The sequence below is a fragment of the Mustelus asterias genome, chromosome 3 (genome assembly GCF_964213995.1).
Source record: "Mustelus asterias chromosome 3, sMusAst1.hap1.1, whole genome shotgun sequence".
In the NCBI taxonomy this organism is placed as follows: Eukaryota; Metazoa; Chordata; class Chondrichthyes; order Carcharhiniformes; family Triakidae; genus Mustelus; species Mustelus asterias.
This window is the reverse complement of record NC_135803.1, coordinates 67,014,793-67,026,016: the sequence shown is the minus strand read 5'-3', so window position 1 is coordinate 67,026,016 and position 11,224 is coordinate 67,014,793. Positions and strand designations below refer to the sequence as shown.

Sequence of the window (11,224 nt, the reverse complement as noted above, 5' to 3'; positions counted from 1 at the left end):
ACACACATTTAGATACAGTGCACTAGCTTTGTTACCCTCACTGTCGCACTGGACTTATTTTTTAAAACCCAAATTGTTACTTTCTGCCCTGCAGCTCTTTGTCTTTTGTTTCTTAACTCTTTTGAATCAATCCTTTCCTGAATCCTCCCAGGCACTCACTGACAATTGATGTGCCTTGAGCTGGTTCTGGCTGAGGCTGAGCACCACCCCCTCCTGCAGTACCGCCCAAAGCCCGGTAGGGGGAAACACACAGAGCCAGAGTCCAGACAGGAGAGGTCCTTCGCCAATAGATGCCCGTTCAGGTGCCCGAAATTCAAAGGCCTTTCAAACTTGATTTTATTTTAAGTTATAATTCATAATAAATTGATAAAAAAGGCTGTGAACGTCCTCGTGCTTTGTTGAGCCGAAGAGACTGTTCCGATTTATTGCGGGCTCCTCAGTCCGGCCACCCGTCCCGGGGTCCTGGCGAGGTTGCTGTGGAGATCTAAGATGGCGGCGCTCTGGTTGGCCGGCTCCGGTGGGTAAAAATGGGGCCGGGAGCGCCGGCGTTGGGCTCGGGCTAGGGTCCGGCCGCTGGGGCAGGGAACAGCCGCTAACCCTTCGCCGCTGGAGCGGAGGTTGTGGGGATCGGGGCTGCGCTGGCGGTCCGTTCCGCTGTCATTTCCTGAGTGTTAACCGTCAGTAATTGGGGGGGAGGAACTGGAGCTGTGATTGACAGCGCGGCCGCCCAACCAGCGAGCGGCTGGCCTTCGCTCTGCGGATTCTGTCCAATCAGCTCGAGGCGGGGGCGGGTCTCGCGCGGGGACATTCCAGGTTCGGTCGCGCGGCGGATCCTGATTGGAGGAGGGAAGAGGAAAGCTCACGCTCCGAATGTGAACCCGGGACTGGAGCCTGCAGCAGTGGAACCTTTGGAGCACCGGGCAACCACTGAGCCACTGCAGCATGGGCACCCTGGCACGCTGCGCAACTACAGTGTAACCACTGAGCCACTGTAGCATGGGCACACTGTGTAACTACAGTGCAACCACTGAGCCACTGTAGCATGGGCACCCTGGCACGCTGCGCAACTACAGTGCAACCACTGAGCCACTGCATCATGGGCACCCTGGCACACTGTGCAACCACTGTGCCACTGCATCATGGGCACCCTGGCACACTGTGCAACCACTAAGCAACCACTGTGCCACTGCAGCATGGGCACCCTGGAGCACCATGCAACTACAGTGCAAGCACTGTGCCACTGCAGCATGGGCACCCTGGCACACTGTGCAACCACTGAGCAACCACTGTGCCACTGCAGCATGGGCACCCTGGCACACTGTGCAACGGTAGTCATGATGTGGAGATGCCGGCGTTGGACTGGGGTAAACACAGTAAGAAGTTTAACAACACCAGGTTAAAGTCCAACAGGTTTATTTGGTAGCAAAAGCCACACAAGCTTTCGAGGCTCTAAGCCCCTTCTACAAAAGCTTGTGTGGCTTTTGCTACCAAATAAACCTGTTGGACTTTAACCTGGTGTTGTTAAACTTCACACTGTGCAACTACAGTATATAGTTGCCACTATATAGCGTGCAGGAAACAATGCTTTTCACTGTATACCAATACATGTGATAATAAATTACTGCAGCATGGGCACCTTGGAGCACTCTGCAACTACTGTGCCTTGGGCATCTCGGAGTACTGTGCAACACCTGTGCCACCACAGCATGTGGAATTTGGAGTACCATGCAAAACCATACCTCTGTGACATAGGCGCCCAGAATACCGTGCAATGCACGGAGCCCTGGAGCACCGTACCACTCAGGCACCTTGGAGCACTCCGTCACTGTGGCACTGGTGCCTGCAATTTTCACATTGGTACCAAAACACATTTGGCCAGATAAGGCGGCTCTTTATAGTGCCTTCCGTTGGCCATGCATAAATGTTGTAGCAACTTCAAACGAGGGGCAGATTTATGGCAAGATGGACATTTTGAAAAATTGCTGCCCAAGTAGCGCTGTTCTCCAGCTGGCTTCATGAAAATAGCAGCTTGCTGTTTGTTTCATCATTGAATGATAAGTAGTTGCTATGTTTGCAGAAGCTATTAGCTAAACCCATCACTGAATGTTGGCCTTGTTTTTGCAAGTGGAAGTACCCTCTTAATGAGATATGTTAATTGCTGCTAATCTCTGGCACTCAAAATGAACAATTATAAGTGTGGAAATTATTTTCTTTTCATGCTTATTTCTGCTTCGGATAGTAACTGTGGGAACTTTACTTTTACTTTCTGTTTCTCTCGCAGTTCAATTTTCTTTCCCTTCTTTCCTTTCCCTTTCTGTATTTAACTTTACATCGAATTCGCTCACTATAATTCGCACTGCCATCTCAGTACTTGCACTGTTAATTTCACAATCCTTTAATCTGTTTGGTTGAGATGAACATTTCTGTTTTCCAAATGCCCAGTTTCACTCATTGCAACAATATTGTGCTTTCAGTAAGTTGCCATGCAAAAAATATCAAAACCTACATGTCCATGGGCATGTTTTAAAAAGACCAAGTCTAACTCAGAGCAGATGCCATGCTGCAGCAAATTATGACCCAAAGCAATTGCAGCATGGTTACAGAACATGCTATATTAAGAAAATGACTACACGTATTGATAATCATATATACTCAATGTAGACATGTGGTATGGCTGATGAGGACATTTAGAAACCAGGGACTACAGTTGCTGCTAGACAATGCCTTGAGGTCCAGGTATGTGACCACAGGCTCATATTTGTTGCACGATGCCCCTCTGAAACCCCATCAATTTGCTGGTATTTTCACCACCTTATGGGGTATAATGTATGTTCCTGCTGTGACAATGAAAATGGTGCCAGTGCACTGGCATGTTTCATGGTGAATTATACTGTACACTAAGCTTATTTGTTAAAGGTTCCTGAAACATCGTTTCTATCCTGTGCAATTCTCAGTTGCCTGGTAATGATTCTTACCTTGTGGGGAGAGAAAGAAAGGTGAGTTGTTTGGAACCAAGGCAACACTTTAACATTTGACTGGAAGGCCACCTTGACTGGTTAGAGGCAGTGGGAAGCTTGTCTGGCAGGTTGTGTCACTTCACTGTGTTAATCCCCAAACAGTACTCTGTAATAGGTTCCCTCTGTTTTGGTTCTGCCAATCTTGTCCATAAGCTCCTCCTAACTAGGATGTGACCCTAAGGGAAGAGACCCCTTATATTGGGAAAACAAAAATTCTACATACTTCTGTAAACATTCTCTGAAACATGGAATGGATTGCTAAAAATATAAAATAGCAAAAATAAATTAGCCATTTGGTTTTTATAAGCAGAAGCACCAAAAGTGATCAAAGAAACTTGAGTAGTATGTGAGCAAGAACTTGGAGAGACTGGAGAGGCATCCAGATGGCCCCCAAAATTGTAAATTCATCACTTTTATTATTTGCTACAAATGTAGAAACACGAAAATGCTCTGGGGCATTGGTTGGTACAGAGGTCCCTTGTGCCCTTTCACTTCTGGAATCAAAATCAGTGTTGACTATTATAATAAAGTTTCACTTATTTGTTAGTTAGGCTGAAACATATCAAGTTGTTGGAACAGAAGGACCTGTATTTAGTGCATGCATTGAGCTGTATTTTATCATTGTATGTTTGATACTGACATTGAATAGTGGAGGTGAAAAGGTCTTCACTTACTATTTCCCAAATACATAAACAAATGAGATTGTCACATCACAATACATGATTGAGTTTGAGTTTGCTGCTGGAAAAAACAAATTGCAGAATAGTTATTATAGAATAGAGTCCGAGAATGGTTACAGAAGGAATCCACAGAAGGCTGTTCAAATCTGTGAAGACTCTCTCTGCAAGAGCAACTTGGCTAATCCCTCTCCCCTTCCTATCCCTGCAGCCCTGTAATATTTTCCTTTCTGGTTCCTATCCAATTCCCTTTTGAAAACCAAAATTGAATCTATTTCCTCCACTCTTCCAGACAGTCCATTCCAAATCAAAACCACTCGCTGAGTAAAAGGTTTTCCCTTCAGTCACTTTTCTTTCTTTTGCCAATTACTTTAAATAGGTTGTGCACAGGCTCTTGACCCTTCCATCAATGGAAAACATTTCCCTCCATCTAGACTCCTCCAACTAATCTTTCAACCTTCTCTTGAAGGTGAACAACCCCAGCTTCCTCAGACTACCTTCAAACTGAAGTCCCTCATCCCTAGAACTATTTTTGTAAATTATTTTCTTCTGGGAATCAGTCTGTTGTTGGCATATCTTGAATTTGTTGTTCATTGTTACCAGCAAATAGTGTAATGATTTTAACAAGGCCCACCCTTAGAATACGAGCTCCCTGATTAAGGCAGTATGGTTTGTTGAATCAGGGAGCCCTGCCTGTGTATATAATGTGGAGTGTCAGGGTTACTGGCACTTTGGATTTGTACTCCGTATGAGGAAGTACCTGTCTGAATGTTACTGACTATGTAAATAAATCTAAGTTTGGTGAAAGGACACCTGCCTCAGAGGAGTTATTTCTTTTAGTATTTGTCGACAGTAATTAGGTTCATGTTTCATTCCATGCTCAAAGTGAAGTTACAAATACCATGCTTGCTAATATCCGAGTCAAGCTTTTGGTTTAAAAATCCAATGTAGTAACATATAGTACCATTAGGTTTACTAATGGCCCAGGTAAATTGGAATCGAAGATTGGGGCAGGTAGAACTGAAATTAAAGGGTTGGTCTTAAAGAGGAGATAGTTGAGATACATTCCCACCTGTAAAAAATGGTAGGACAAACAAAGCCAGAGCTCCCAGGATGACAACAGTGATGGAGAGTAAAGACGAAGCAGGCAAAGGGTGGCTGTGAGGTAGATAATACAAATGAGAACCAGGCTGAGTCGAGAAAGTTCAGATGGGAAGTGAAAAAGCAAATAAGAGAAGGGAAGAGCGGGTATGAGACCAGATTGGCAGGCGACATAAAAGGGAATCCAAAAGTCTGCTATTGGTGTTTAAATAGTAAAGAGGTTGTAAAAGGAGTAGTAGAGGTGATTAGGGACCAAAAGGGGGATTTGCATATGGAGAGAGAGGGTATTGCAGAGCCTGAGGTCCTAAATGAGTACTTTGCATTGTCTCTACCAGAGTAGAAGATGCTGCCAATATCATAGTGAGAAAGGTGATCATTGCAAAGAGACAGCATTTGTACTTGATAAGGCAGCAGGACTGGATACACCTGAGCATACTGAGGGAAGTAAGGGTGGAGGTTACGGTGATAATCTTCCTATGCTCCTTGGATATAGGGGTAGTGCCAGAGGACTGAAGAATTGCAAATATTACATGCTCGTTTAAAAAGTGTAGCGGTAACCCAGCAACTACAAGTCAGTTTAACAGCGGTGGTAGGAAAGTTTTTAGAAATGATGAGCTGGGTCAAAATTAACAGTCACTTGAACAAGGGTGGATTAATTAAGGAAAGCCGTCATGGACTTGTTAAAGGCAAACCATGCTTAACTGACCTGATTGATTTTTTTTTTGATGAGGGTAATGTGGTTGATGTAGATTTTCAACAAGTATTTGATAGAGTGCAGCATAACAAAAGGACAGTGGCAGCATTTAAAAAAAATTGATTTATTATTGTCCCATGTATTAGCATACAGTAAAAAATATTTTTTTTTGCACGCTATACAGACAAAGCATACTGTTCATAGAGAAGGGAAGGAAAGTGTGCAGAATGTAGTGTTACAGTCATAGCTAGGGTGCAGAGAAAGATCAACTTAATACGAAGTAGCTCCATTCAAAAGTCTAATGGCAGCAGGGAAGAAGGTACTCTTGAGCCGGTTGGTACGTGACCTCAGACTTTACTATCTTTTCCCCGACAGAAGAAAGTATGTCTGGGGCTCTTGGGGTCCTTGATTATGCTGGCTGCTTTTCTGAGGCAGTGGGAAGTGTAGACAGATTCAATAGATGGGAGGCTGGTTTGCATGATGGACTGGGTTTCATTTGCGACCCTTGGTAGTTTTTTGCAGTCTCGGACAGAGCAGGAGCCAAGCTGTGAGACAGTCAGAAAGAATGCTTTCTCTGCATCTGCATCTGTAAAAGTTGGTGAGAGTCATAGTGGACATGCCAAATTTCCTTAGCCTCCTGAGAAAATAGAGGTGTTGGTGGGCTTTCTTAGCTATAATGTCGGCGTGGAGGGACCAGGACGGGTTGGTGATTTGGACACCTAGAAACTTGAATCTCTCGACCATTTCCACTTCGTCCCCGTTGATATAGACAGGGGCACATTCTCTGCTATGCTTCCTGAAGTCAGTGACTAGCTCCTTTTTGTTGACATTGAGGGAGAGATTATTATCGCCACACCAGTTCACTAGATTCTCTATCTCATTTCTGTACTCCGTCTCATCATTGTTCGAGATCCGACCCACTATGGCTGTCATCAGCAAACATGAAAATCGAGTTGGAGGGGAACTTGGCCTCATGGTCATAGATGTATAAGAAGTATAGTAAGGGATTGAGGACATAGCCTTATGGGACACTGGTGTTCAGGATGATCATGGAGATGCTGTTGCCTATCCTTACTGATTGCGATCTGTAAATTAAGGAGCCCCAGGCAACGGAGTTTGGAGATGAGTTTTGTAGGAATAATGATGTTGGAGGCTGAGCTGTAGTCAGTAAGTAGGAATCTGACATGGATGTCTTTGTTATCCAAATGCTACAGGGTTGAGTGTAGGGCCAGGGAGATGGCGTCTGCTGTGGACCTATTGCAGCGATAGACGAACTGCAGTGGATCCTGGCAATCTGGGAGGTCGGAATTGATTCATGCCATGACTAACCTTTCAAAGCATTTCATAATGATGGATATCAGAGATAATAAATGGCACAAAGTGGCATAGATTAGGATATCACTGCAATTTAAACCAATTTCAAGTAAATACATGATGTTCCTAGAATATGGGACATCATCATGTAAGATGGGGTTAACACAGTCAGGGGAAAACCAAATGTTATCATTCTCAATCATTTACTGCATACCCGTATAAATTTCTGTGAAACGAAGTCAAGTGTTTTTAACTGAAGGGGAAGATCGTGCCTTACTAACAGACGTAGCCTTTCAACCAGGACTCCTTTTGACATTCAGCTGTGAGTGGTGCACTCTGGCTAATTGTGCCTTTGACTAACAATATTAGAGACCTATCATTTGTAGATGCTTTATGAGATCATTGATTTAACATTGTGTATAATTTTCTCAGGATTGGCCATACCCCAAAGCACACGCGGGTTAGATTTAATTTGATTCATGTTGATGTTTTTCCAAATAATCTTGATTCTATTCATTAGGTTTAGTTTTAATCAGTTTTCACTATTGATTACTTCAAGCCCAAACTTCATTTAGCTCTGCAAATTATTCTCTTGGAATGTACAGTCTGCAATATCTCCAGTCTGTTAGTGGGCTTCTGGAGTCCTGACGAGAAGCAACCCTCAATAGCACTGTAAACTGCCATATCCAGGCCATTTTCCTGTTAGTAATTGTGGTGCAAACAGATTTTTTGAATGAAAATTTAGCTGATAGAATGCCAGTCAAATGCAAGAGTGTCCTGTTTGGTGTGATTCCAGTTTGATCTGCCACACAGCCAAGCCATCTGGTTCATGTGCTTTTCAAAATACTATACCATTGACGATATGTTTGGATGCAATGCAAATAGTGCTTAGAATTGTATCAGTTCATGTTTGGATCACTTTGCTGCTGGAGCTTGCAAGCTTTGTAACTGCAACACTTTTTTGTGTTGTGGATTATTTAATTCTGTAAATCATTATATTTGCTGACATTAAATAATAATTTGTAGGATTATTGTTGGTAACTTTTAATCATGTCTACTTCTTACAGCTAAGAATGACAACACTGGGATTCTTGCAACAGTTGCTCTGGTGTGTCTCTCCTTCTCGATTGTGAATGCAGACTCAAAAGCAGTGACAACAACGCTCACCACCAAGTGGCCATCTACACCATTGTTATTGGAAGCAAGGTAATCGTATTGGTCTTCCATTTATCTATCAATGGCTGAATTTCCAGTTCATTTGGTTAATTTCTTTTAACCCAAATGGAGGGCTTTTTGGTAGGCAAAATGCAAATGCTATATGGTACCTGATCAATTAATATTTGGTCCTGATGCAGGAGAAAAATGTTCTTACAAAGAATTGCAGGGCTGTTTATGACGATCTACCCATTTCACGGTCATTTTCTGATGATTGCCCACAAATTATTTGAATTCAGTTTCACATGTTAAAATTTAGGGGGAGGAAGAAGAGGGTTTAGCAAAGTGTGGTCAGTTGTTGGTTAATTTGCTGTGAAGCAAACAATGTTTTTTTCATGGAACCAGTGCCACTGGTCTGATTATTCTCATTATAATTTTCTTCACTGATCCATTGAGGGTTACGCATGTCTTGAATTCTGAGCACAACGCACGATATTAAGGTATTGAAAGAAATAAGGTTTGGATACCTTCGGGAAAATCTCATTTGTTTCACGCTGCTTCACCTATGTTGATTCAAGTTCTGTGCAGCATTTTGTGTTCCGTGACTAAAGTATCTATTGTAAATTAATGATCATTTTGTTGGTACCCTTGTGGATAAAGTCATTAAGTGTAGAATCTTCTATCTAAACAGATCAATAATAATGGATTGTTGCAATTTTAATGCAGCATCTCAATTACAATCTAAAAGCAGTGCAAGAAAGTGGAGTGGAAAAGGATAATTCCAGTCTTAGCATGTTGCTGTAATTTGCAATGTAATGCGATTGTTGGATAACTGATCGAAACACTTGTTAGATAAACACGTAACAAGGTCAATTCTAATAACTTTAGCATTCTGTTAACTGAAATAGTGATTTGATACTTTATTGTAGTAAGTAAATTGGAAGATGTATTTTCTTTTTCTTATTACAGTGAATTTTTGGCTGAAGAAAACAAAGCCAAGTTCTGGTATTTTGTGGATTCCACTCAAGAAATTCACCAAGGGGATTATGAAGGTAATGGTGACTTCATTGCAGAGCGATAATGTGCCGCAGAGTTATCACATTTCTCATTCATTTACACCTTCACATATAATATTGTAAACCAACATTCGGCTGGAGGTGTGCGAGAAACGCACTGCCCTGATTAAGATTTTGGTGGTATATTTGTCTGCTGTTCCACATTGCTCATCACCATGACTTTTATTTTTGTCAGATATTGTGGGCAGATGATACCTTTAAGCTCCTGCAACAGTTTGTAGTACTTAGTCAAATTGTAAGGTGGGACTGGGGTAGATAATAAAACTTATGTTTCTTTAAAATGGCAGCAGAATTTTCTGGTGGCAAACGCCAAAAGTGAGTTTATTGTGCTCCCTGATCCTGGACTAGTGAATTCACAACAAAAGTGGCGAGAAACATGATTAGGATACTTTGCAGTGAGTGTGCAGGTGGATCAGGAATAGCTTGGCCAGTGCCTGCTGCACATCCAGGGAAGAGAGTCCGACGCAGAATGGAATATGGTCATTGAGTCTTAGAGCACAGAAGGAGACCCTTCAGCCCAATGTGTCTGCATCAACCATCAAACACCTATCAATTCTGACCCCATTTTCCAGCACTTGGCCATAGCCTTGTATGCTATGGGGTTTCAAGTGTCCTCTAAACTCTTCTTAACTGTTGTGAGGGTTCCCATCTCTACTACCCTCAATCATGTCGTTCCCCCCACCCCCAAGCTCTCTCTCTCTCTTTCCCTGCCTCCCCCTCTCTCTCTCTCTCTCCCCCCCCCCCCCCCCAGTCTAACCTGCCTCTCTTCATAACTAATGCTCCAGCCCAGGCAGCATGAAATTCTATGGTGATGCATTTAGGAGTAATGTCACTGAAATGATGATGTGGGATGGGTTACTGTATGCACAAACAGAATCATTGCCTAACCCAAATGCCATCAAATTCTTAAAACAATGATGAAAGTTATATCAGAATGACAGTATTTTACCTGGGTGGCTGATGTCCACTTTAAAGTCCCAATTGGTGTTGAGTAAACAGTTGTAAATGAATAACAATTGAAGTAGGATTTCAAGTACCTGCCTCCTTCAGAGGGTACCCAATCTTTTATATGGTTTTCTTGTATATTCAACTCTTGTAAAAATAATTTGCCTATAATTCTTGTAGCAAGCAAAATAGTTAATAGGCACGGGATGTCCTTACCAAAGGAATACAAAGTAGGGATGTTGATGCAAATGTAAAAGTAATGTAAACATACTGTTCGACATATTTATCATTTAATGATAAACTAGTAGCTCCTCTTATGTCTGAGCATGTTAATCCCAGGAGCAGTTTATCCCACAATTGACGTCCAGTCTGTAATGATTTCACTGACACAGCGATAAGGCTAATAAAGTGGGGTTTTGTGGCATTAGGTTTAGAGAAGGGAAAAATGAACCCAGATTTCCATTCACAATTGTTCTTCAGCAACTCCTGTTGGAGTGGACATGCAGACTTTGGTTCAAGGCAGTGGCAGCTTTGTCTTATCGTCAATGGTCAAATAGCATTTTGACCTTTACTGACTAAGCTACCACAACAACAGTGGCATTTTGGAGAATAGAGTGACCAGCATCTATGAAATGTTACCAACAATAAATAAAAACAGTCAGGGAAAGAAGAGGAGAAAATTAACAGAGGGATGGGGCAACTTAAGGATGTAATTGTTTTGTTTTATATGACAGAAACTGATACCTCATACTACCGCTATATACTACAGAAAGCCGGTGAGTTTCTGACCCCTGTGCAGATCAACCTGCTGAAGTTTGCCTTGTCTCTACGGGCATACTCTGCCACTGTTCAAACATTTCAACAGGTGAGTTGAGTGTATTTTACAGGGTTCAATCTGAGTAGAAACTGGAACTGTTTTTGTTCAGGATGATATAAATGATACCAATTCTTCTCATAGATTGCAACAGAGGAACCTCCTCCAGAAGGTTGTTCTGCTTTCATAAATGTGCATGGGGAGAAAAGCTGCAATCCTGACAATTTGGAGGCACTTCTTCAGAGTGCTTTGGAGAGGTAAAAATAATACACTGCATGTATCAAACTGAAAAGTTGGGAATCATTTCTGTTCTGAATTAGTAAAATGTATTGGAATTCAACGTGTTATTAACTTGAAAATTGGCAAATTAGTTATATATGAATATGTGAATTGGGTACTGTGTAAAGTTTGAGCTCATTGGGCTTACAGTT

The 11,224-nt window shown here is 42.2% G+C and overlaps 1 protein-coding gene across 2 annotated transcripts in view; it reads left to right on the top strand.

The window, feature by feature from the left end:
• Positions 1-462: 462 nt before the first annotated feature.
• The window catches only part of uggt1 (UDP-glucose glycoprotein glucosyltransferase 1), a 131,888-nt gene continuing 121,126 nt past the window's right edge, over positions 463-11,224 (top strand). For both annotated transcript variants that reach the window (XM_078209102.1, XM_078209101.1), the window contains exons 1-5: positions 463-517; positions 7,871-8,009; positions 8,928-9,010; positions 10,714-10,844; positions 10,938-11,050. In XM_078209102.1, coding sequence (XP_078065228.1) covers positions 490-517; positions 7,871-8,009; positions 8,928-9,010; positions 10,714-10,844; positions 10,938-11,050 — 494 coding nt within the window. In that variant the 5' untranslated portion in view covers positions 463-489. The remainder of the gene's footprint in view (positions 518-7,870; positions 8,010-8,927; positions 9,011-10,713; positions 10,845-10,937; positions 11,051-11,224) is intronic.